The 26698-nt window shown below is 34.6% G+C and overlaps 1 protein-coding gene across 2 annotated transcripts in view; it reads left to right on the top strand.

The window, feature by feature from the left end:
- Pyroxd1 (pyridine nucleotide-disulfide oxidoreductase domain 1) overlaps nt 1-26698 on the top strand; it is a 418591-nt gene that overhangs the window by 380306 nt on the left and 11587 nt on the right. Inside the window, exons 11-21 of one of the 2 annotated variants that reach the window (XM_080171153.1) lie at nt 917-991; nt 1308-1361; nt 2122-2221; nt 4337-4387; nt 4876-4930; nt 9178-9245; nt 13753-13785; nt 16361-16407; nt 18900-18955; nt 21168-21231; nt 21541-21618. In XM_080171153.1, the coding sequence (XP_080027279.1) occupies nt 917-991; nt 1308-1361; nt 2122-2221; nt 4337-4387; nt 4876-4930; nt 9178-9245; nt 13753-13785; nt 16361-16407; nt 18900-18955; nt 21168-21231; nt 21541-21618 (681 nt within the window). The remainder of the gene's footprint in view (nt 1-916; nt 992-1307; nt 1362-2121; nt 2222-4336; nt 4388-4875; nt 4931-9177; nt 9246-13752; nt 13786-16360; nt 16408-18899; nt 18956-21167; nt 21232-21540; nt 21619-26698) is intronic. The other variant, XM_080171154.1, reaches the window with a different exon arrangement.

Here is a 26698-nt window from a genome sequence, read left to right as displayed (position 1 = left end):
AATTCAAGTTCGAGGACAAAAGAATTGTTAACAAAAGATCCTTTTATTTTGATAATTGTGACGAAATTTATTTTTAACAAAATACAAAAATGGAATTTTATTTGACAATTTAATCTTCAAATTATAGTTGAAGATTAAGAATCAAAATCCTATTTTTATTTGTGGATCAACCTTCATCTTTCTATTCGTCTGTATTCAAAGCAGGGGGAATAGTTAATTCAACTATAAATTATACTGGTCCACAATGACGTTCCCTCATTTGATGGTTTAAAAACGTTGGACACTTTATCAGCTTGCACAAACTAGCAATATCCGAACATCATTAATTTTCTTATCCCTTAAGTTCCCTGGGGTTACAAGTGGATTACTGTCTCAGAGCTTTAAAATGTGCATTGTTGTAATTTAAGATATTTACATAAACATATTTTATTACAGAAATTATGATTTTAGGGACAGTTATAAAGCTACAAATAAAGAATTGGTTGATTCCCGTTTTACTAAAAAAGTTTTTTTCTGTTTCTTATCATACGAATGTTGCTGATTTTTATTTTTAGCAAAAAAAAAGTCAAAGAATATTTGAAGGGGGAGTGTATTTTCAATGTCGAAACCAGGAATAAGACAATGGACAATTTATTTATTGTACATCCTTATCGACGATAAACAAAATTGCCCCTTCTGTAGATTAAATTTTTTTGTCGTTGAAAATTTTAAACATTGCTAGTTTGAGCCAACCAATCAAAATCTGATTAAGTATCCAAAGTTACAAATAAGAGAGCAGTTTATTGAGCATTTGATACCAGTATAATTTAAAGTCCAATGTTCCCCTATTCCCGGGTCGTAGCTGATTTTTTTTTATTGAAAAGTCGTTTCTCTCCCTGAATAAATTCCATTGAATTATATTTAATTGTTTATGTAGAAAGGTAAAGAAGAAGGTGGTCCTTGTAAAAGAGCAAAGTACACAGTTCAAACTTCTAATATTAACTCACAAAAGGTACATTTTTAAACATAAAAGGATATTTCTATAAAGGGCATCTAATGAGTTAGGGTACATAGAGTAATAGTTTTCGAAAAGGAATTGTCCGCAGAAAATACACGACTACAATTTAGCATCAGTATTTCATACAGCAATAAATACAAAAGAATAGTTATGACAGGTGTGAATGTGGCTGTCTTTTAACAGTTAAAGAGATGGTTTTTTTTTACAGACTTCAAAATAAAACAGCCAAGGGCAGACAACTTTTGAATGTTTTGATTGTTGATTGTGGACCCTTACTGAATTTGGTCTAAATCCTCTTCTTTTTAATTAGGAAATGCTTGGTTCCGCTCTGGGTCCTGATTGGCATCAAGCTTTACAATCTGAGGTATTTTTAATTTTAAATCATTACAAGAATTATACAGTATTATAACATTCATAAAACCAGGGATCGGAAGCCGCACGTAAGCCCCGCGTAAGCCGCGTGTAAGCCTCAGTGAAATCGTCATTTTATCACTATAAAATTCAGCTAGATGTATAAAACTGTCTCTTTAACAGACAATCCTTCTTTCTGAAATTTCTTTTTCTGCTCACAAGCAGGTTTAAAACTGAGGCTTATGCGCGGCTGAGGCGCGGCTTCCGAACCCTGCATAAAACCAATGGACTTACATAGTATTCGTAGAAATATTGACATGGGAAAATTTGTCGTCAATTTAGGTTGCTAATATGAACCTTATTTATTAGTCTGTTCGTTCATCCAGTGTGGTAAAAGGGTTCGATGGGGGTACATACTACATATTGTTATTATAGCCAGCTGCGAGTATCACTTTATTAGTGAGCATATGGAAATATCGTGCAACATCCAAGTAATAACATATCGATTATAAAACCATAATGTAAAAAATGAGTGGTTCATAATTAAGTATTCACTTTCTGATCCTAAAGCTCATTATCAACAAGGTTTTAAATGATCAGGGATAATATTGGCTTTGAAACCGATTAATATCTGCTGGATTAGAACCGGTTCTAAGCCATGCTGAAAAATCAAGTATTAATACATGTTTTGTAACTTGTTTAATCTTAAAATTTTGAATTTTAATATCTGCTGAAAGTTTTTTATAACACGATGCGATAAATATCTATTTTAGGGTTCGGCCTCTAAGAAGAAAGTTGACATAAAGTACAATGTCCAAATAGATAAAATACTTACACCTCAAGAGTATGGGGACACACAAAATACTAAAGAAGGTAGGTGTTATTAGCTTGTTGGAAGCAAAATTTTAGATTGCGCTTATAATCAGATAGAGAGGGGACAATGGGCTGATTATTACACTAGTCCCCAAAGTTTTATAATAACATTTAATTATTTGTTGGCTTAACAACTTTGGGGATTTAAGTGATTTGTGACTGTTGGTTTATCAAGTTGAGTGTTCAAACGTTTTAACTATTTTACGCTACATAAGGAGTAATTTTGTGTGAGTTTTATTGGGGATTTTTTCGGCCATTGTCTTATCCCTTTAAATCCCTTGCTTACACTGTTAGTTGTCCGACAGGTAGGGAAGGGACATTTAACTTTAGATAAATTATACTGATATCCACAGTTTTATATACTTGCTTTCTTGATTAATTGATTGATGATGAGCCATAGTTTCTTAGGGTTTGGACCTAAGTAGTCATGGAGTAGGTTGAGACACTTTTGTATAGCCACTAGGGCCATCAAGCTCCACGTTCAAGCACATTATGACTTGACCCGCTACCTCATGAGAGCTACTCATTATTACCTCACCCTCGCCGAGTGTGGCAGGTGTCCCAAATTAAGTCACCGTAATGAATGACGCTCTCCGCAGAGGAACTTGGGATAAGGGAAGGACTGATATTATGTACGTGACTATTAAGTATCCAAGCTTACTCAATAATCCCCTTCTTACACAACCAGGGGAAGTTGCGTGATTGTTGCGAAGAGAAATTCGAGTCAACACATGGAGAATTGAACTCGAACTCTCACCACCGTAGAACAGTGTGTAACCACTGAGCCACGACGCCCCTACTTGCTTTCTTGATAAACTTACTTTAATTCAATCTTGATTGGTTGGTTAAAATTAGTACCAAGTGTTAAAACTTTTTAACCAATATTTTTTCACAGACTTAAAAAACAAATCACAAAATACATATGAATTCCTTTTAATTCATGTAGGAAAATCATAATATATTTAATATTCATTTCAAAGTTTAAAATCTTTGATTATAAAAGTATGAAAGATGTCTCATTATATTTTTCATTGAAAGTACAACAAACTTTAAAATTATATAATCGTCTTTTTTTCAAATTCTTGAAAGCTTTTATAAGGGGGGGGGGAAGTTTTGACACATTTGTGTAAACCTGGCACCTAGGCTTTATCTTTGGACTGAGAGGATAGGTTATTAGTGATAAAATCATTCTTATATGATAAATTTCACGAAGTTTTAAGATTTTTTGGATAGGCCTCCAGGTTCTGGAGCTCCAGGCCTCCAGGTGGTCTCTGTACAGGTAAAAATGAAAAAAAAAGTTACAGGTCAACTTATAAAACAAAATATGCATCTTTTTTAATATTATTCACATATTTGAAGTAAAAAGTTGCATATTTTGTTTTATAAGTTGATTTGTAACTTAAAAAGAAATTTTTTTTTCATTTTTACCTTTACAGAGACCACCTGGAGGCTTGGAGCTCCGAAACCTGGAGGCCTATCCAAAAAAATCTTAAAACTTCGTGAAATTCATCATATAAGAATGATTTTATCATTAATAATCTATCCTCTCAGTCCAAAGATAAAGCCTAGGTGCCAGGTTTACGCAAATCAGTGTCAAAACTTCCCCCCCCCCCCCTTAGTTTAAAAATTCTTATTTACTTTATGGTTCAATAGATTTTCAATCTAATGAGAAAAAAAGTTTTTTTTACCTTTTGACATCTATAATACAAAACAAGGATGACAACACACATAAAAGCAAAGCTTATTAAATTTAAAAAGTCAGAAAAACTGACATTAACAAATTTGGAGAAACAACTCATTTGATATTTAACATTATTTAGAAAACACAGGATGCTTAACATGGACATAATTACATTTTTAAACTTGATTATAGAGAAGTTTCTATGAATTTTTTTCTTTGTCTGCTAGCGAAGCTTTACATGGTCCTAGAAAATTTTTGGGCTATTTTTAAGAATTAAGTCTTGGCAGGGTATTAGGCTATTTCTCATGTCACTACTCTCCCTCTTAAAATACAGTGCCGTTAGTTACTTGAGATCAGCTGCTTGTTCTTGTAATAATTTACTTTCAATAATAAACATTAGATAAACAAAAATAAATTATTCTAATCAACTTCAGGAGATGAGAAATATCCAGTTTATGTCAGGTTCACAGATGGCTCTATTGTAGGTAAGAGATATTTCTAATATTGGAGTGGTAGGATAATGGATATAGAAAATGTGGATATATTGACAATAATAAATTTGTAGTCAATTTAGTTTGCTAATATGGACTTCATTTATTGGTCATTTCGTTCATTCAGTAAGAGGGAAGGGGATAGGGTAATTGGGATGGATGAGGGTATCGTTATTTTAGCCAGGGGTAATTTTGTTTTAATTGAGTATACCTATACATCAATTTATCGCCCTTTGTCTTATCCATGAAGATCCCCGCGCTGCATGTATCTTACCTAAAATACAGATTGAACCGACATCCTTTTTTTTAGTAATACATGCAAGTTTCTGGGTTGGGCTTGGCTACTCTTTTCTTATGGCGTTGCTTTCCCCTATCTGAGTATTTATAGCCAAGGCATTCCCTCATATGGTTTTGCAAGCATTAGCAATTTTTAATTTTTTTATTTATGACGCGATGTAACTGAATTTATACTATTGATTTAGGTGCTGATTTTATTGTATCTGCAACAGGGGTGACACCTGGCGGACAATTTTTCAAGTAAGAACTTTCTTTATAAATAGATTCATTATCTTTTTTGGTCAATCAGACAAATAGCATCGAGGTAGGAGACTTTCGACTGTTTATTGCTCTAGTCCGCAAAATTTAAACAGCTTTGAGGACTTAAATTGATTTTGATTGATTGGTTGACTAAGTTGATTGTACAAACGTTTAAATCACTAATTGTAATCTACAGAAGGGGTAATTTTGTGTATCTGCATTAGGGATGTACATCAATTTATTGAACCACTGTCTTATCCCTTTAGATACCTGCAAAATAGTCAGTCAAACTTAAAAGAAATTTAAGGAGACGCAAAAAATTTTAAGATTGATAATCTAGACATTCTAATATTCAACTAAAATCAAATTCAACTACGGCTGTGGCTTATTTATAACTAAGAAATTTTATTATATTTATTAAACCTTTAATGATTAATAAACTTTTCTTAATAAGAGAATATTGTTTATTTATTTCTTATTCTCTTTTGTAATTATACTTATACAGCTATAGCCTTACCTAAAACTATTTAACATAAGTATTTTTAATAAAAACGACATTGATTGGTTTGTTCAAACTAGCAGCAGTGTTAAAACTGTCCACCAAAAATTATAATGTATTTAATTGTCGCAATTTGGGGTGTACAATTTATTGTCAATTGTCTTATTCCTTAATATCCCTTGATTATAAATTTTAGAACTTTTTTGTTTTCTTGGCTATTAATTTCTCAATCAATGTAAGTTTGACATAATCATTGCATTTGATAGTGAGTTGAACCAGTGATCTGCAAATATTTATATTATTGAACCATTCTAACGTACAAATATTCTACGAATATAATGCATTGTTGAACCAGTCTAATATACACATGATCTGTAAATATAATGCATTAGGATTGAACCAGTCTAAGGTACATATGATCTGCCAATATATTGTATGATTGAACCAGTCTAATATACATATGATCTGCGAATATAATGTATTATTGAACCAGTCTAATGTACATATGAACTGCGATATATTGTATTATTAAACCAGTCTAATTTACAAATAAACTGCGAATATAACGTATTATTGAACCAGTCTAATGTACATATGATCTGCGAATATAATGTATTATTGAACCAGTCTAAAGTACATATGATCTGCGAATGCTTAAAGAATAATATTCCAAGTACAATGTTTATATCAAACATTCAATATAAAAACAAGGAGAAATTAATACAAACATTATAGTAGCAAAGCTAATTTTTGTACGAAAGTAACAGGATTTTGGTTTGTTTCTAGCTTATATGGTTCTTCTTTACAATAAAGCTTCTTATAGGTCTAGGAAAGGGTTGAAGCTATAGTTGGGAACGGAACCGTTACAACAAACCCTTTCAGCGAAATTGCCCCTTAAAAACTCAACCATACCCTCCCCCCCCCCCAAAAAAAATAATGTTTTCAGGGGCGTAGCCACTAGTAATTCAATAAAAGTAAAAAAGGTAGTTCGCAGAAAAAGTAGATTTTGATTAAAAGATAAATTTAAGGACGTTACTAACAGACGTATGACTTATAGAGTTGCTTTGCAACTAGAAAATGTAGCTAGAATCAGAATTTCTATTTACAAAGAAGAAGGACGTTACTAACAGACATATGACTTATAGAGTTGCTTTGCAACTAGAAAATGTAGCTAGACTCAGAATTTCTATTTACAAAGAAGAAGGACGTTACTAACAGACGTATGACTTAGGTATAGAGTTGCTTCGCCACTAGAAAATGTAGCTAGAATCAGAATTTCTGTTTACAAAGAAGAAGCGAAAATTTTAAATATCATCATTTCTTCTAAAGGAATTTTAAAGAGTGCTATTTTTTTTCAGGATAGCTTATAGAGAATTTTATATTGTATTTTATCCAGTCTTTCAAACATTTTATTCAAACTACTACTACTAGCTTCGCCTCTAGACGTTAACAACTCTCCTTTTTAATTTCATCCTATTATATAATGTAAGAATTTTTATTTGTTTGCCAGTTTAGATTTCTCTGATCACTGATTGAGTTCTCCATTTTAAAGAAGCTTCACATGGGTCCCATAATGTTTTAAGCTATTTTATTTCAAAATAAAAGTCTTGGGATGCTTTTAGACTATGTTTCAAACAGATGCTTGGGGCACTAAAAAATGTTGACACAGCCAACTTCTCTTCTAATAAAAAGCCTAAATCCTATTAGAGGACTAATACAAAGCTACCTCCATTCTAATGGTATTTGTGATTATTTGGAAATACAGAGGACAGACGCACACCCACTTACTGTCAGTGTAATTTCAGTAATTCAATTGTTTGTTTGTATATGTAGGCCTGCTTTGAAGAAAAAAATTAAAATCTTCCACAAATTTTTATGAATATAAATGTTTATTTTCCTGCCCTATTTTAATTCGTTATGAATTACAAAAATCAAAATGTAGAATAAGAGATGCATTCAGTTCACAAAATATCCATTATATAGCTAAGATTGGACAAGAAAAGTTTTTTTAATCTTAGGGTTGAAATACTGCGCATTTTTTAGGTTTTTTGATACTAGACTTCTAGGCCCTCTAGGAAACATAGTTTGATCTGTTAAAGGACATTTTATCTATTTGAATCTCCCAATAGATGTCAGACTGCTATGTTATACAATTTTTTGCATAATCCTTATTCTACATTTCTTAGGGAGGAAAGGGGCATTGGATTGTAAATGTTACTGGTACCCAAAGTTTTTTAAACACTGTTTCCTTGGCTCAAAACTTTGGTTTCTTCTATTTAAACTTGATTAGTTTGTAAACTTAACAGTGTAAGTAGAAAATAATTAACTTTTAATCTACAAAAGAGGTAGCTTAGTGATTATTATTGGGGATTTGCATTTTAACTTCCAGTGTCTTATGCCTATCGAACTCTGGTGTTTCTGGTTTAGCTTTTCTGTATAAATGTAGATTAGAATTTGTGAAGATGAAAAGTAAACACGCATCAATCTTTATGGTTTTGTGGTGAGGGAATTATTTTCTTTCCCGGTAACAAATATATCTTCCCACTACTAGTGGATATAACTTTCACGGTTGCTTGTAAACCCATGACCATAGCTTAACACCGAGTCATAACTAAGGCGTTAAAAATGGTTCTTTCTGCTACTATGTCAGGTGCGGGACATTAATAGTTAGAGTAGGGGGGGTGCTTTGGCCCAAAATAGGCGCAACTCATTAGGATTTCTCAGACAAAGGTCGTGCAATCAAAGAGTTGGTTGTCTGATAGGTGCTACTTTACCTAATATCCTGGGTGTTTGGACAGAAAAGGAGACATTTGGCTCCCATTAGTCATCCTGGGTTGTTGGACCTAGCGTTTGATTGTCATGGACAGCATCCCCGCCTGTATGAGGTAATTGATGAGGTACAGTTGCTTGTATATAAGAATCATATGGGCCCAGCTTTTAAGTAATATTATATCTTATTAGCGGCTACGTTCTAGCATCTAGGGCTAATTAATCAGAATGGGTAGAGAGAGGGGCTAGAAAAATAGCTTAAAACTCTCCTCAAAGTCCGACCTAATTTGAATTATGAAATAGCCTAAACCCATCACAGCTTGCGGTAAGGAACCCAATCAGTTCAACATTTATTGAGTTCTTAAGCTTCAGACAAAAAAAAACTTACTTGAATAACAGCACAATAATTAAAGAAAAAAAGACCAATATACCAGACAAAATGAACGATAAATTGATATACATTACACCCAAATTATAATCAACAAAATTTCCCTCAAAAATATAGTTGGAAATGTTTGGACACCGCTAGTATGTACTAAACAATCAAAATTAAATTTTTTCTTTAGTCCTGCCAATATTGCCAAAGTCAATGGGTACTTATAGTGTTAACCTCAAGAGATTTTTAATTATTTAAATTTTTACATGATGTCCTGTTCTGACAGCTCTACAAGAATAGAATTTACTATTCCAACACATCTTAAAATCTGTGCCAATAAAAATAAATATTTTAAGTTGAAACTTTTTAAAAAGTTGTTTATTATGTGATCGCATTAGTTTATATTTCAATTTCTTAAATGTTTTCAGGAAGGTGACATTGTACTGTAAATTTTATGAATGCATTATTTCATTTGTTGCTATTGGTTGGTTCAAACTAATGGTAAGGGTTAATTTTGTGTATCAAACTTGGAGTGAACATTAATTTATCCTCCATTATCTTATCCCATAAAATTCCTGTTAAAAATGTTATTATTTTGTTTAGGGATGTATTAGAGTTGAGCGAGGAAGGAGCCATTGTTGTCAATGATAACATGGAAACATCTGTCAAAGGAAATAAATGCTTTGATAACATAGTATCACTTTCTACCATGTAGTTTTTAAACAATCATTGTTTTCGCATCTAGGGGCTCTTTTTCGAAGAGGAAGGGACGTTGGGAGTTTAATTTGAAAAAAAAAAACCTTAAAACCAGTAGCGTGCGGTAGTAAAAAATTAACCTAAAACCCGAAGACATTTATAAAGCTTCATTGAAAATTACAATTAATTCGGAACAGTATTTACCAAGATCTTTAGCAACAGATAAAAAAAAACACTTTAATATTTAAACAGCGCATCACATAGTTAGCTTTCCGCGGGTATTAAAATCCTTCTGCCCCTCGGGAATAAAAAAAATGATTTTAATCTTATGTTTTTTTACGTGCTGTACATTATTATTTTGTATGAGAGCTGATTCTTTTCAACTGGAAATTAATCGGTTTCGAAGCCATACTTGAAAGAATAGGTTGATACAATAAAATATTGGGACACTAAATCATACCTTTAAGATCGACAATAAAGCACTTAAGTAATTTTGCAATTTAAAAAAAAAACTTACGTTAGGTACAAACTTAAATCTCAATTCACATTTATGCCGAAATAAGTTACTAAGTACCCAAATTCATCCTGAATTAGCTTTAGAAAATAAATCTTATTTTTTAACCCTCTATTTATATTGAATAGAAAAATATGTAAATAAAAAAGTATTTGAATTTACATAAATGGTTGAAATGTGTAATTAAAACAGTAACTATGTACATCATTCATATACTAAGGGGGGGAGGCTAATTATTGTATATATTTTTCGTAAACGTGTATTAGTGGCACTCCAAAAATTAAAGACAACCAAAATTTCATATGTATTTCAAATGTTGTTAAATAAAATTTTGTTAAAACTTATTTCAAACAGTCCACAAGTAGAAAAAATATTCTTGAATTTTAATAAACTTTTTTCTCGATATTTTATGTAAAAAACATAAAATAAAAAAAACAGGTGAGATTATTTTGCGTTATCAGACGAGAACTGGTGCTTTCAACATGGCATGGCCGTAGACCGATTATTTTGCCTACTGCATCTTCGAGCTGTTTTATGATATGTGATTTTCAAGTATGGTGTCGAAACCGGTTTATCCGCTGGATTAGCACCGGATCCCAGCCATACTAAAAAATCATGTATAGCATTGAATTACAGACAATTTTCCACGAATATTAAAATAAATATCATAAAATTCATACCAGATTTGTTAGCCCGGCCCTTTGGTATTATTTGGCGTTTATAAGTGCACTCAATTACGAGATCTCAACCAAAAATCATCACCCCTTTATGTACAAACATATTATTTGATACACGCACTTAGTAATGGATATATTGTCATGTTAAAGTGATGCTTGCAGCTGCAAAAAAATAACGATACCACCCCAATCATTCCCTTTAACCCACTCCTTCCTCTACTACTGAACTAAACGAACTAACCAATAAATGAGGTTCATATTAGCAACCTAATTTGAGGACAAATTTTCCCCTGTCAATATATCCACATGTAACATATATCCATCATAGTTTCACTCGAGTTTCATGGAACACATTTTAAACAATTATATAAATCTGTCCCTACCAGCAGTAATTAAACTGGGAAAAAAAATCATAAAAATAAAATTATCCTACTAATGTTTAAAGTAGTAAGGTTTTTTTTGTCTTTCCTTAAAAGTCTTGAAAAACACTGAACTGATAGAGTTCTCCATTGTAGGGAAGCCTTATACAGGTATAGTTTTATGCTATTCTCTTTCCTAATTCTTGCTATTGTTATGGTTTTAGGCTATTTTCTGTCTATCCCTTCTAATTTAGAACCTCTTGATGCTAGAGGCAAAGCCACTATTCATTAATAAATGGCCTAAAAAGTAAATACAAAATAGGTTCTTATGATGATAATTAACTTTATAATTTGAGAAAGGATGGATGGACTTCATTTCTTATGAAATTAATAACAAATATACGATCATATTTTTTTGTAAAATCTAAATATTTCGTAGATTTTTTTAGAGTGAACACAAATCCTTTGAACCTATATGGCATTCAACATAGATTAGAAACTTTTTGAAACATTCAAATTTCCTGACAAAGTTAAACAGGCGCAAAAGTTTTGGTTGAAAGTTTGAAGTGGGCTGCCATAGTATCATGGTAGGCCCTACAGCAGAGATGTAGAGTTAGTTTGAGGTGGGCTGCCATAGTATCAAAGTAGGCCCTACTGCAGAGATGTACGGTTAGTTTGAGGAGGGCTGTCATAGTATCATGGTAGGCTCTACTGCAGAGATGTAAGGTTAGTTTGAGGTGGGCTGCCATAGTATCAAAGTAGGCCCTACTGCAGAGATGTACGGTTAGTTTGAGGTGGGCTGTCATAATATCATACTAGGTCCAACTGCAGAGATGTACGGTTAGTTTGAGGTGGGCTGCCATAGTATCATGGTAGGCCCTACAGCAGAGATGTACGGTTAGTTTGAGGTGGGCTGCCATAGTATCATGGTAGGCCCTACTGCAGAGATGTACGGTTAGTTTGAGGTGGGCTGCCATAGTATTATGGTAGGCCCTATATCAGAGATATAGGGTTAGTTTAAGGTGGGCAGTCATAGTATCATGGGGGCTAAATATATGATTTTCCCCATCCACTCCCCTCTTACTGGATTAACGAGTAAAAAGTTCCATGTTAGTATTTTTCTTCAAATATTAAATAACCTTAAAAAAGGTACATATTTTGTTCTTTAAGTTGACCTCTAACTCCTAAAAAAAAATAATTTCACCTGTCCAGAGACCACCTGGAGGCCTGCAGCACCTAAATCTGGAGACTAAAGCCAAACTACATCATCTCACTCCTAAGACAAAGCCAATGCTTCCTGTTTACGCAAAAGTGTACTCAGCTGCTGGACAGTTACACTTGTTCTATTTTTCTGGTTTCTGTGAAGGATGTAAGGATGTTTATTGTTGTTTGTACATAAATCCATTTACCCATCCCTTTCTCCTGTGCCTGAACTTTGTAATTAATCTCGTGTTACAAACTACTTTTTGTTAATCCTCTCTCTGTCTGTTCATCCATCCATATTGGTTGCAGGGCATGTCATTCATTTTAATTGATGGTGCTTTTACACATGATGCCTGTTGAGCACTGATACCCCCTACCCAATATTTTTTTGATAAATTAAAAATAAGTGAGGTAGGAGAGTTTTTTACTATTCATATGAGTGAAGCATCATAATGGCCTTTAGAATTTGAATTTCAAATAGAAGCCTAAGGATGGTTTTAGACCATTTTTCAGTATTCTAGAGGGTTGATTTTAGGCTATTTTACTTTGGGAGCAAATGTTAAACCCACCCCCCTTCAAACAAAACACATCTCCCATTTTTACGCTACTAAATTGTCCAATAGTTAGTTGGATCATTTTATCAAACTTTATTTTGTAGGCTTTTATAGTGCCTCAGAGTAAATATTTTAAACCTATTCTAAATATAGGTTTGATCCATTCGTCCGTAATGGATAGCTCTTATCTTTATTTCAGATATTTTAGATTTGTCCTATCGATTCTAACTTGGCATGGTGATTTCTGTTAAAGTTTGGTACATTTTAGAAATCGTAGCAACTCCATGATTATTAACAGATAGTCTGTATGTTCATTTTAAATATGATGATTTTTTTAGTACAGTGTGTATAGATTTTTAGAATACTGATTCTTTGGACCATAAGGCATTATGTTATATGCGAAGCATCTCAAGTCGTAGAAAGCATTTCCAAATTAAGTATCATTAAATAAATAATTTTTGATTGGGATGAATAAATTAGAAATATTTTGCAGACTTTTTTTGAATATTGAATGCGTCTTTAATTCGGATTTTTTTAATGTTCGTTTGTTTGACATTTGTTTCCCTTTTAGGATGTGCTATAATGTGCTGATAAACGTTATTATCAACAAAAAATGGCTTATTGATAAATTTATATCCTTCGGTACTAATTTTAAGTCTTGTATAAATATTGTACGAATTTAATTTAATCTTTTAAGCTTAAATGCAAAGTTTCACATAACAATTATGTATAGTTAAATTAAATTAAATTAGATCTGGCTTATCAGCGAAATCTATTTAATATTTATATCCTTGTAGTTGTGAAATTTTGGATAATGAATCTTTTTAAATATTGTTAAACACTTTCATTCAGTCTTAAGTGCATAATTAATGTGTTAGTTGAAACATTGGAATTTAAATTTAAAATGTACCTAAACACGTTCTCTTATATGTTGGCTTAAAAACTTGGAAACCTATAAATCTTGATTGTTAGTTCAAATGAGTAAATAGTAGAGTCCTAACATTTCAACCATTAATTTTAATTTAAGCAGGGGGTAAAGATTGGACTGTAAATTAACCAGTTAATCAAAGTTGTATAAACACGTACTGGATCAAACTTGTACATTGTAGTGTTCGAACTTTTCCTCCAAAAATTTTAATTTATTTACCATCAGTAAAGCATATTTTAACTGACAGATGTGTATGCGGCTGGAGACGTTTGTCATGCAGGTAACAAAAATAAACAAGGATGCCAACATCCATTAAAGCGCAGCTCAATAAATCAGACAGACTTACAACTAAGTTAAGATTTGCGTTTTGATATTGAAAGAATAGATTTTGATATTGAAATTTAATCAAACATTTCAATTGATGTAATGTGTCAAAATACAACGGACAAACAAACAAAAAAACCCGGGGCAATTATTACCCATTCCATTTTAAATTTAAAATAAAAAAGTGTTTAGCAAATCTTAAGGGCAATTTATTTTTGAAGATTGGTGGTACTGGTACCCTCCCCAAAAATAGTTATAAACCTTCCCTGGACATATGTTACATTTGTTTCAAAGTTACGTTGATATTTATTTAATTTATGTAAACTGTACGGTTCAATAAATGCTCTTAAACCACAAAAAAAGTTTTATTTACAGAGTAAAATCCTTGGAAAGTTAATCCAAGTGTTTGTGTGGAAATTACGGTGTACATTCAATTCCGTACATGTTTCGCAATATAATATTGTCAGAACAGCATCTCATTACAACAGCACAAACAATTTAGATTAAAATTATTGGTTGAACAGTTTGGACATTCCTAGTTTGAAATTAACTTTAATGATTAACAGTCCAATTTCCTACCTTAATAAACTATACAATTAAGAAGCACTCGAGGAGTGTAGGTGCTTTCCTTGAAAGTGCCCGCATTTAAAATAAATTGAAAGTTAAAAAAGGTGGGGGGTTGGTTCTTATTCCTAATTCCTGCGGGGAGCCGTTATCCTACGGTTCACTTACGCTGTGGGGTTACCCAGTTCCCTATATAACATAACCTAACCTGGCCTAAAGTAATATATAAAAAACAAACTAAAATCTAACCTGTCCTCCATTGGGTTTCAAAATATAGGCAAGGAGGGTGGGGTTCTGTGCTCAACAAGTCATTTTGAGTGAAAACGCGCTACTCTGTGGATGTGTGAATAAGCGGAAGTAAATGGACACCATTGTGTGTAGATTACACTGTGTATACTAACAATTTATATAAGTTGAAAAGTTTGAATTATTTAGTTTTCTTCAGTTACCAAATAAACACGTCAGGTCTAGTCTAAATGGCAAGAAGGAAGGGGACATTGTGTGGTATCCGCCTAGGGTAAATGGCAGACACCAGAGTTCGAATAAAGACTACGGCAGTGTGAACAGACGTGGACACCTTACTATAGAGAAGCTACGCTTCTCTAGCATTCACTAGACAAGAATCAACATCTATTTCAGTTGTCACTTTATTGAAGGTTTAAAGGATACTAAAGCTATATACAACAAACAATAACTACATGGATAGGAATAAATAATCATAACATAAAAGCATTATAATACATATACCATAGTCAGTTTGGGCAATCATGATTCCCCCATCCCTGGAAAGGGTGGGGGGAATTAAGAATACAGTTAACCATAATATAAATACATATGGATTAGGAATAAAGATAGTTAAAGATAAATCATACAGTAAAACATAGATAATTGCAATGGTTAGGTAGATGGCTATCCCTGTCTGGGGCAGGCAGGATAGCCCATGGAGCAGCACAATAGGTAGATAAGCATAGAGGGGTTGAGTGGTAGGTCTGGGTACTAAAGAGGGAAGGTTTGATGATTACTTGTGACAACAACAGTCTGTGTGGGGGTGATTCTATCAGGTGAGGGCAGGTTTAGATCCTTTATCCTCAGGGTTGAGGTGGTGCTGATAACTTGGTGGTTGAAGGGGAAGGTTCCGGTGCTTAAGATGGGAGAGGGAGGGGTAACACCCCTCCCTCCATTTGCAGGACAACTGAGAGATGAAATCAGTACCGTTATCTGACATATTTCCAGGTGGCTTTACAATTGTAGAATAACAGGATTTAGCTAGGTGCGTAGCATCACTATAATGTCTTGGTTTCTGCATGGTCCAGAGCTGCCGCATACCACAATTGGACGGTTAATTTACAGGCACTCATTAGTTTTATAGCAACAGTATTTGTTGGCTACAAAACTTTGGGTACTAATATTGAATATTGCTTGGTTGATTCTAAACTTGTAGTGTCCAAACTTTTCAATTAATAATTGTGATCTACATAGGGGTATGTTCATTGTCTTTGGAGGTAAGTATCAATTTATCGTCCATTGTCTTATCCTCTGAGGTCCCTGGGTCTAAATAAATTAGCAGTACAAGAAAAAGAGAAATACATACTTCAGATTGTTAACTTAACTTGACAAATAATCTAAATGAAAATATTTTTATATTGTGCCTTATTTCAATCCTTTATACTTAAGTAACAGAAAGATTGTCTGTGATATGATTCTCTTTAACAGTGTAGCATCTAATAGGTCCTGGGAAGTTTTATAACTATTTTGAGGAGGATATCACCCCCCTTTCAAGAGAAAACGCCCCTAGAATTAAAATTAACCTCCCCCCCCCCCCCTAAAAAAAAATCTTTTTAAAACTGAAATGAAAGATGGTCTCGATTTCCAACTCTCCCACCGACACCCTTCCTTCAAAGCTAAAGTGCCCCTAGAGGCTTTTAGGGGGCGTGCTCGTTAGTTATAAATATTGTATTATTCTTTAGGATGGGATTGGTCAAAACATTGGATGCAAATGCGCCTATGGACACAGGTATTGTTGTTAAGAGCTACTCTGTATTCACTTTGTGTTCCCATCAGTCCTTAACGCAGATAGACTTAATTTCGCTAAGGAATCCCTTACTGTAGTGCTTCAGAATACAACTTTTTTGGTCTGTTAGATTGTCGGTCTTGATACAAAACACATTTATTGACTCTCTCTCTCTCTTCTTATTTATAACCACTTCTCTAAAAAAAAAAAAAACTTTGTTCGTTTGTCTATACGTGATATTTTGTACTTTTGGATGTTGTCTTCTTTTTGTATAGTGAATATGATTCATTTAACATTTTAACACATTTTTATGTTATAGCTATGTAATTATTAGGTTCAATATTAACAGGAAAATTTTATGCTTAAGAAGCACCTTATATATTACAGGGTGGGTTCATATCGGAATTAGACAAAGAGGGGATGTGCAACAGATAAAACTAATTTAAATAAAATGTCTTACCGAAAAAGAATTTTAAAAAATTGAGATTTAGAATGCGACCACTTAAGAATGTAGGTATTTAATTAATATTAAAAAAAATATGCAAAGACGACATTCAAGTCCTTTCCACTTATTATCTCAGTTACTATTAGTGCTAGAGGGCTAAATATTTTGTGCATTTCCCCAGTTTAATAATAAATTTCCGACTATAAGAAAGTTAGTCATATTTCGCTTCCTTACCCTTTATTTATCAACCTTTTACAAACGAACAGAAATACAATTGTAGAGCTGTTTGTGAATGAGGGTAAAAAATTTATTGAATCAGAACTATGGCTTCATGGTGCTCCCAGGAAAGGCCTTGAGTAGTAGAATCAGGAACTTTTGTCCGTTTCAAAATATCTCGTTCCTAGCCATAGAAATTTCTAAAAAACCACCATTTTTAAAGGTTTATTGAGAATTGTCCAATTTGTAGAGGTTTTATGAGGTTTTCTCAGTTATGATTCAATAAATTTTTGACACCCATTTACAAATAGCTATACAATTAAATGCCTGGTCGTCAGCGGTTTTAAGACTTAGGATAAATTTTAAATCATCCAGAGGTGTATTATACTCATAAAAATCATTTGCAGATCCCCGCTTTGGTCACAGAAAAAAATGTCCAAAATCGACCCACCCTATAATATATAATACTAGCTGCTTCGCCCCTTGCCTCTAAGGCTTTGACCCAAGAGGTAATTAAAAAAAAAATTTCAAAAAATTAAGTACTACTGGTGCTGCCAGTAGTTTTATGAAAACTAACTTCCCCATAAACAAAAAAATGGGGGGGGGGTTTGATTTTGGGGGGGTTTGGGGTGTCCCACCCCTTCCAAAAAATAGTTTAAAACCACCACAGGACCAATAGGTATATACCCTGAAGAGTAGAATCCGATCGGCTCAGTGGTTACCGAGATCTTAAGGGACGGACAGGGAAACGGACAGACATCAAGCTACTTTGTATTATAGACTAGCGGCTTTGCCCCTAGCCTCTAGGGGCTTTGTCCCAAGAGATAATTAAAAAAATAAAGTACTACTGGTGCTGCTTATAGTCTAATGTGTTCCCAAGAAAATAATTTTTCTTGGGGGGGGGGGGGGAATTTTCATTTTTGCGGGGTTTGGGTGTGTCCCACCCCCCGCAAAAATAGCTTTAAACCACCACAGGACCAAAAGGTATATACCCTGAAGAGTAGAAACCGATCGGTTCAGTGGTTACCGAGATCTTAAGGGACGGACAGGGAAACGGACAGACATCAAGCTACTTTGTATTATAGACTAGCGGCTTTGCCCCTAGCCTCTAGGGGCTTTGTCCCAAGAGATAATTAAAAAAATAAAGTACTACTGGTGCTGCTTATAGTCTAATGTGTTCCCAAGAAAATAATTTTTCTTGGGGGGGGGGAGGAATTTTCATTTTTGGGGGGTTTGGGTGTGTCCCACCCCCCGCAAAAATAGCTTTAAACCACCACAGGACCAAAAGGTATATACCCTGAAGAGTAGAAACCGATCGGTTCAGTGGTTACCGAGATCTTAAGGGACGGACAGGGAAACGGACAGACATCAAGCTACTTTGTATTATAGACTAGTGGCTTTGTCCCTAGCCTCTAGGGGCTTTGTCCCAAGAGATAATTAAAAAAATAAAGTACTACTGGTGCTGCTTATAGTCTAATGTGTTCCCAAGAAAATAATTTTTCTTGGGGGGGGGGGAGGAATTTTCATTTTTGGGGGGTTTGGGTGTGTCCCACCCCCCGCAAAAATAGCTTTAAACCACCACAGGACCAAAAGGTATATACCCTGAAGAGTAGAAACCGATCGGTTCAGTGGTTACCGAGATCTTAAGTGACAGACGGACGGACGGACGGACAGACAGACATCGTTCTACTTTATATTATAGATAGCTAAACATATTTAAGAAAATTTACAAATATAGACTTTAAAGATATTTTAAAGTCTAGACTGTAGATACTGTTGTGTATTTACTGATGAGATACTGAAAGATTTAAAAACTAATTGTTTATTTATCTAGGCTAGACAAATGGGAATGTTTGCAGCTAAATGTATGTACCATCACACTATTAAGGAAAATAACATTTTATTAAAATATTTCATCTCACTGAAATATTTTAAACTTTAAATAAAAAGTACAAAAAATATGAATTCATATCTTGATTTTCAATTCTTTATCTTGTAAAAATATTCTGATTTCTATCTAATTAAATTACATGGAATAAGTTAGTGGTATATAATCTTATAGGCTTTTCTTGAACCTCCCTGTTTGAAAATTAGAGTCATAACAAGCAGGATTTTAAAGTAATGGGATGGGGAGTTAATATAGCACTTTTTTGTAACTGAACCTAAATACAAAAGAACATAGACGTACAAGGGGGGGGGAGGGGTGTAACGGTTTGTTTACCCCCCTAAACGCCTTATTTTACCCCTTTCAAAAGAGATAGTGGCGTGAAGTGCATTTCAGAAAAATAATTTCAAGCAGAAGTTAAAAGTATACCATCAAACATATAAAATTTTGTATTATAATAAATAAAAATAACAAACAATTAGATATCACTAAATTAGTCACCATGCTGTTTTTGTGAAAATAAGCCAGCTATTTTTATATAATATTTTCAAAATACGATTTTCAAGTCTTGATATTTTTAAAACTACCTGGTCGAAAATTAAAATTCTTTTAAATATATGCCTTAGAAATGTAGTTTAAACTATTGAACAGAAAAAATATTAAGTTCACTAAGTTCAAGTTTAAATGCACTTCGTGCAACTACCCCTTTGGCATGGCCTTAATGAGGTCCTACTAAGTGAAACTTGGACATAAAATACAAGACACAAAACACTTGAAATAGAAATTGAGTATAGAATTAATTTTATGCAATGTATGCGTACAAGTTACTAATTTATTCAAATTGGATGTGAATTCAAAACTACTTTGAATTCTGCAAAACTTTTGAACAGTAAATAATGGGAGATAGGAAAATCAAAAATAGACTCATTGGTTGGTGATTTTTTTAATAGTTTAAAAAACGGGGGGGGGGGGGGTTAACATTTTCGGGAGGCCTTTATCTGCGGTGCTCTAGCAACAAGACCTAGCCTAAATCCATCAAACGAAAAACTACCACCCCTCCTTTTTTTTATTCTGTTTCTAAACAAAAGGGGACAAGGATTTCTGGCTCTGCGCTCGAATAGGCACTTTGAGGGAAACCACCCATATTGGTTAAGTATTAAATTAGATGTCTGGGGTATAGTCCTTTCCACGACATCCCTCCATAAGGGGCGATTCTTCGTATTTTTTACAGTAAGTTTTCTCCTATTTCTAGCCCCTGCGGGGCCAATTACCTAACCCTGTGGGGCAATCACCTAACCCAATATAACCTAACCTAACCTAAAATAACCTATAAAAAGCCATTTTCAAAATACGACAAATCGCCCCTTATGGAGGGATGTCGTGGAAAGGACTATACCCGATGTCTGCATATTTGAAAATAGTATATCAGTTAAATCTAATGTTAACTATATTATTATCAGGAATAAAGTATAGGCAACCAACGAAATAAATCTAAATATATATTTTTGGGGCAAAACAAAGGTCGTCATTACTACGAAGATTTGCCACTAAAAATCACGAAATCTTTACAAATATTTTTTTAATAATGTTTACAGCAGGTTTTTTATCCCTTAAATTATTTTTTTTTATTTTTTACCAAGTTTGTTTGTTTGTATGTTTCCTTGTAATTGAAGTTGGCACTCTTAGTTCTGACTTCAAAATTGAAATTTCATAACATATAATATCAAATAATAATTACAGTTCAAACTTTTTATATTGAATTAGTGCAAGGTTTGTAATTAGATCACATGATACTAGCGGCTGCGCCCCTAAAGGCCTGTATATGCGTTTTAAATTTTTGTTTTGAAAATATTTTTTAATGAGTTGGGAATATTTTTATCCGGGAATGATATCTCGTAATTGTAATCATTCCATTGACCTATAAGAATCTTGATTGTAAAGGAGAACCATATAGGTCTAGTGGTAAGCTATATTCTTTGCTACAGACAGACACAATCAGACTTTTTTTGCGGCTTGAATTTGAGTATCGCAGACACTCTTGAAATTTGATCTGTTGGTAGATTTTCATTCCGTAACTAATTTTCTACTTTTGCTTAAAAAGCCTTAGTGATATATTTCAATTTTTCTTTCTTATCATGGCCAATCATTAACAATTCGATCCATTTTTTTCTAACAGTCACAATGAATTAGATAAAAAATGTTATAATTAAACCAGGAGCCATTAGATCTGGATTTCTGTTTTGAAATGTTTGCTCACGTCACAAATTTCTTTGGACAAAAGGTAAATATTTTTCCGATTCATCACCGCTGGATTAAAACCGATTTTCACTTTTATATCCGCGGAAAACTGTCCATGATACGATGCGAAATATACTTATCAAGTAATCAGAAAAGTGTATTGTCGAAGAGAAGTAACAGAAGTTAAATACCTAAGCTTTTTTCTCAGGTGGTATGGAAAAGAAACACTTTAGTATCAAAATATTACTGTTTAATTTGGAGGAAAAAATGAAAATTATGAAAAAATTTTATCTAGTTGAAGAAAGGGCTATTTTTTTCAAAGGGTTTTACAAATTTATGTTTAATGTTTTAGGTGATATTGCTAGGATTGTTCAAAGGACAGAGACTTGAAAATGACTATGAACTGTTAGTAAGAGTTACCCCGGGAAAGGTAATTTATAAGAAGCACAGCTTCTGTATAGTTTTGGTATGTAGTTATACGTCTGTCCAACGTGTCGAATGTTGTTGTTGTATTAATTTTAGTGTTCTCATGGATAAAAGGAAGGAAGGGAGAGTCCTGATTTTCCTCAGAGCATTGCAGAAAGAATGTTGGACCCAATGTGCTGTAAATGTGCCTGGATAGAGCGAATCTTAACACAAAAATTGGGTATAGTCCTTTCCATGACATCGCTCCATATGGGGCGATGATTTTAATTGATCGCCTCTTATGACATGGGGCGATGTAATGGCTCCTTGAAAGGAGCGATTTAATAGCCCCTTATAACAAGAGGCGATGTTATGACTCCTTGAAAGGAGCGATTTAATAGCCCCTTGCCCTAAGAGGCGATTAAATGATCCTTTATCGCTCCTTTATCGCCCCTTCTAAAGAGGAGATGATATGTCCTCTTATCCCAAGGGGCTATTTAATTAAATATCGCCTCTTCATGGCCCCTTCACTATTATATATATCTTAGTCCCTTGATGGCCCCTACATCGCTCCTACATCGCCCCTTCATCGCTCCTCCATCGCTCCTTCTCCAAATTTATATTACATTGTACTTTGATGGCCCCTACATCGCCCCTCCATCGCTCCTACATCACCCCTTCATCGCTCCTTCTTCAAATTTATATTACATTGTACTTTGATGGCCCCTACATCGCCCCTCCATCGCTCCTACATCGCCCCTTCATCGCTCCTTCTTCAAATTTATATTACATTGTACTGTGATGGCCCCTACATCGCTCCTACATCGCTCCTTCATCGCTCCTACATCGCCCCTTCTCCAAATTTATATTACATTGCAACTTGATGGCCCCTACATCGCTCCTACATCGCTCCTCCATCGCCCCTTCATCGCTCCTTCTCCAAATTTATATAACATTGCAACTTGATGGCCCCTACATCGCTGCTACATCGCTCCTCCATCGCTCCTCCATCGCTCCTACATCGCCCCTTCATCGCTCCTTCCACAAATTTATATTACATTGTACTTTGATGGCCCCTACATCTCTCCTCCATCGCTCCTCCATCGCCCCATCGCCCCTTAATAGCCCCTTACCTTAATTTATATAAAAAAGCCCCTACATAGCCTCTCCATCGCCCCTTAATAGCTCCTTACCTTAATTTTTATAACATAGCCCCTACATAGCCTCTCCATCGCCCCTTAATAGCCCCTTATCTTAATTTATATAACAAAGCCCCTACATAGCCTCTCCATCGCCCCTAATAGCCCCTTACCTTTATTTATATAACAAAGCTCCTACATAGCCTCTCCATTGCCCCTTAATAGTCCCTTACCTTAATTTATATAACATAGCTCCTACATAGCCTCTCCATCGCCCCTTAAAAGCCCATTACCTTAATTTATATAACATAGCCCCTACATAGCCTCTCCATCGCCCCTTACCTTAATTTATATAACATAGCCCCTACATAGCCTCTCCATCGCCCCTTACCTTAATTTATATAACATAGCCCCTACATCGCCCCTCCATCGCTCCTACATCGCCCCTTCATCGCTCCTTCTTCAAATTTATATTAAATTGTACTGTGATGGCCCCTACATCGCTCCTTCATTGCTCCTACATCGCCCCTTCATCGCTCCTTCTCCAAATTTATATTACATTGCAACTTGATGGCCCCTACATCGCTCCTACATAGCTCCTCCATCGCTCCTCCATCGCTCCTTCATCGCTCCTACATCGCCCCTTCATCGCTCCTTCTCCAAATTTATATTACATTGCAACTTGATGGCCCCTACATCGCTCCTCCATCGCCCCTTAATAGCCCCTTACCTTAATTTATATAACAAAGCTCCTATATGGCCTCTCTATCGCCCCTTAATAGCCACTTAATTTAATTATATAACATTGCCCCTACATAGCCTCTCCATCGCCCCTTAATAGCCCCTTACCTAAATTTATATAACAAAGCTCCTATATAGCCTCTCCATCGCCCCTTAATAGCCCCTTACCTTAATTATGTAACATAGCCCCTACATAGCCTCTCAATCGCCCCTTAATAGCCTCTTACCTTAATTTATATAACATAGCCCCTATATAGCCTCTCCATCGCCCCTTAATAGCCCCTTACCCTAATCTATATAACATAGCCCCTACAAAGCCTCTCCATCGCCCCTTAATAGCCCCTTACCTTAATCTATATAACAAAGCTCCTACATAGCCTCTCCATCGCCCCATAATAGCCTCTTACCTTAATTATGTAACATAGCCCCTACATAGCCTCTCCATCGCCCCTAAATAGCCCCTTACCCTAATTTATATAACATAGCCCCTACATAGCCTCTCCATCGCCCCTTAATAGCTCCTTACCTTAATTTATATAACATAGCCCCTACATAGCCTCTCCATCGCCCCTTAATAGCCCCTTACCTTAATTTATATAACATAGCCCTACATAGCCTCTCCATCGCCCCTTAATAGCCCCTTACCTTAATTTATATAGCATAGCCCCTACATAGCCTCTCCATCGCCCCTTAATAGCCTCTTACCTTAATTTATATAATCCTTACCTTAATATATATAACATAGCCCCTACATAGCCTCTCCATCGCCCCTAAATAGCCCCTTACCCTAATTTATATAACATAGCCCCTACATAGCCTCTCCATCGCCCCTTAATAGCCCCTTACCTTAATTTATATAACATAGCCTCTACATAGCCTCTCCATCGCCCCTTAATAGCCCCTTGCCTTAATTTATATAACATAGCCCTACATAGCCTCTCCATCGCCCCTTAATAGCCCCTTACCTTAATTTATATAGCATAGCCCCTACATAGCCTCTCCATCGCCCCTTAATAGCCTCTTACCTTAATTTATATAATCCTTACCTTAATATATATAACATAGCCCCTACATAGCCTCTCCATCGCCCCTGAATAGCCCCTTACCCTAATTTATATAACATAGCCCCTACATAGCCTCTCCATCGCCCCTTAATAGCTCCTTACCTTAATTTATATAACATAGCCCCTACATAGCCTCTCCATCGCCCCTTAATAGCCCCTTACCTTAATTTATATAACATAGCCTCTACATAGCCTCTCCATCGCCCCTTAATAGCCCCTTACCTTAATTATGTAACATAGCCCCTACATAGCCTCTCAATCGCCCCTTAATAGCCCCTTACCTTAATTTATATAGCATAGCCCCTACATAGCCTCTCCATCGCCCCTTAATAGCCTCTTACCTTAATTTATATAATCCTTACCTTAATATATATAACATAGCCCCTACATAGCCTCTCCATCGCCCCTAAATAGCCCCTTACCCTAATTTATATAACATAGCCCCTACATAGCCTCTCCATCGCCCCTTAATAGCCTCTTACCTTAATTTATATAACATAGGCCCTACAAAGCATCTCCATCGCCCCTTAATAGCCCCTTACCTTAATTATATAACATAGCCCCTACATAGCCTCTCCATCGCCCCTTAATAGCCTCTTACCTTAATTTATATAACATAGCCCCTTCATAGCCTCTTCATCGCCCCTTACCTTAATTTATATAACATAGGCCCTTTATGGCTCCTGTACAGCCTCTGTAATTGTATTGCCCCTTCATTATAGAAGGTAGGGCATTAAGGTAAGGAAGGAATGTGACCCTCTACAGTTTTAAATTTAAGTTTTAAAAGGATGACAAGGATGACAACATTTATAAAAGCAAAGCTCTGAAACGGTAGAAAAAAGTTTAAAGGAAGCCTGCAAGAAATACCACGCTTTAACTGCTGAAAGACTGCCACAAGTAGACCAAATACCCCAAATTTGAAGCCTTCAGCTTCTATAACAAAAAAGTTCTAGGCATTTTAAAATGACATTTTATGTACAATGGAAATTTTGAAAGAATTGCAATGCTCATGTTGAAAACTTTAAAATTAAACTACGTGGCCTAGAAACAAAATTATAAGCTTATTTTTGTCATAAATTTAGGTTTCCAGTAACTAATTATATTTTTACAATAAAAATACCCATTTTTATAGTCAAAATCATTAAAAAAAAATAAGTTTTACTTGCGTTGTACCGAATGTACTGTAGCCAATCAGAAGGCTGAATCAGCTTAACAACCAATCACAGCTAAGCTTGTATTAGTTTACCCCTTTGTTTCCGCTATGATTTTCGTTTAAAAATGCAATTTAAATCGATTTTTTTTCATAGATTTTGACTATGAAATGTGGTGTTTTTATTGTAAAAATGTAATCAGTTACAGGCAATCTAAGTTTCTGACAAAGATAAGGTTATAATTTTATGTCTAGGCAACGTAATTTAATATTGTTTTTTCTTTTATGAGCATTGGAAATCTTTCAAAAATTCCATTGTACATAAAATGCTATTTTGAAATGCCTAGAACTTTTTTGTTATTGAAGCTGAAGGCTTATAATTTGGGGTATTGGGTCTTCTTGTGGCAGTCTTTTAGCAGTTAAAGCGTGTTATTTCTTGCAGGCGTCCTTTAATGAACATTAATAATGTAGAGTGTCAGAACTGAATAGTCAGAACATAAATTTAAAATTTAATAATTTAAATTTAAAAGGAATCACATGCCTAAATTAACGAAAATAGCTAACCGTTACGGACGTACGGACTGATCCTTAATATAGAAAAGCTTTGCTTTTAAAAAGTTAAAAAGATTTTTTGAGGGGATGGGGTAATATTTTTCTTGGGGTGAATTTTCTGGGAGGGTGGAGATACCCTCCCTCGAAATAATTATAAACCCTCTATGAACTTAAAAGAAGCTTCACTGTAAAGGAGAACCATATAGGTTCAGCGGTTAGCTTTTCTACAGACAAAAAAAAGATTACTACTTTATATAATAGGTTATGAAAAAGGAAAAAAAAGCAAGATAACAAGGATAACAACATTCACAAAAGCAAAGCTCTAAAATCAGGAGGTCAAACATAAATTTTGTTAAAATTAGCGTAAATCTATAATACAAAGTAGAATGATGTCTGTCCATCCGTCTGTCTGTCTGTCCGTCTGTCTGTCCGTCTGTCTGTCCGTCTGTCTGTCCGTCT

This window comes from Acartia tonsa, chromosome 9 (assembly GCF_053477335.1).
Source record: "Acartia tonsa isolate MP-2025a chromosome 9, ASM5347733v1, whole genome shotgun sequence".
Lineage (NCBI taxonomy): Eukaryota > Metazoa > Arthropoda > Copepoda > Calanoida > Acartiidae > Acartia > Acartia tonsa.
This window is presented reverse-complemented; position numbering and strand designations above follow the sequence as displayed.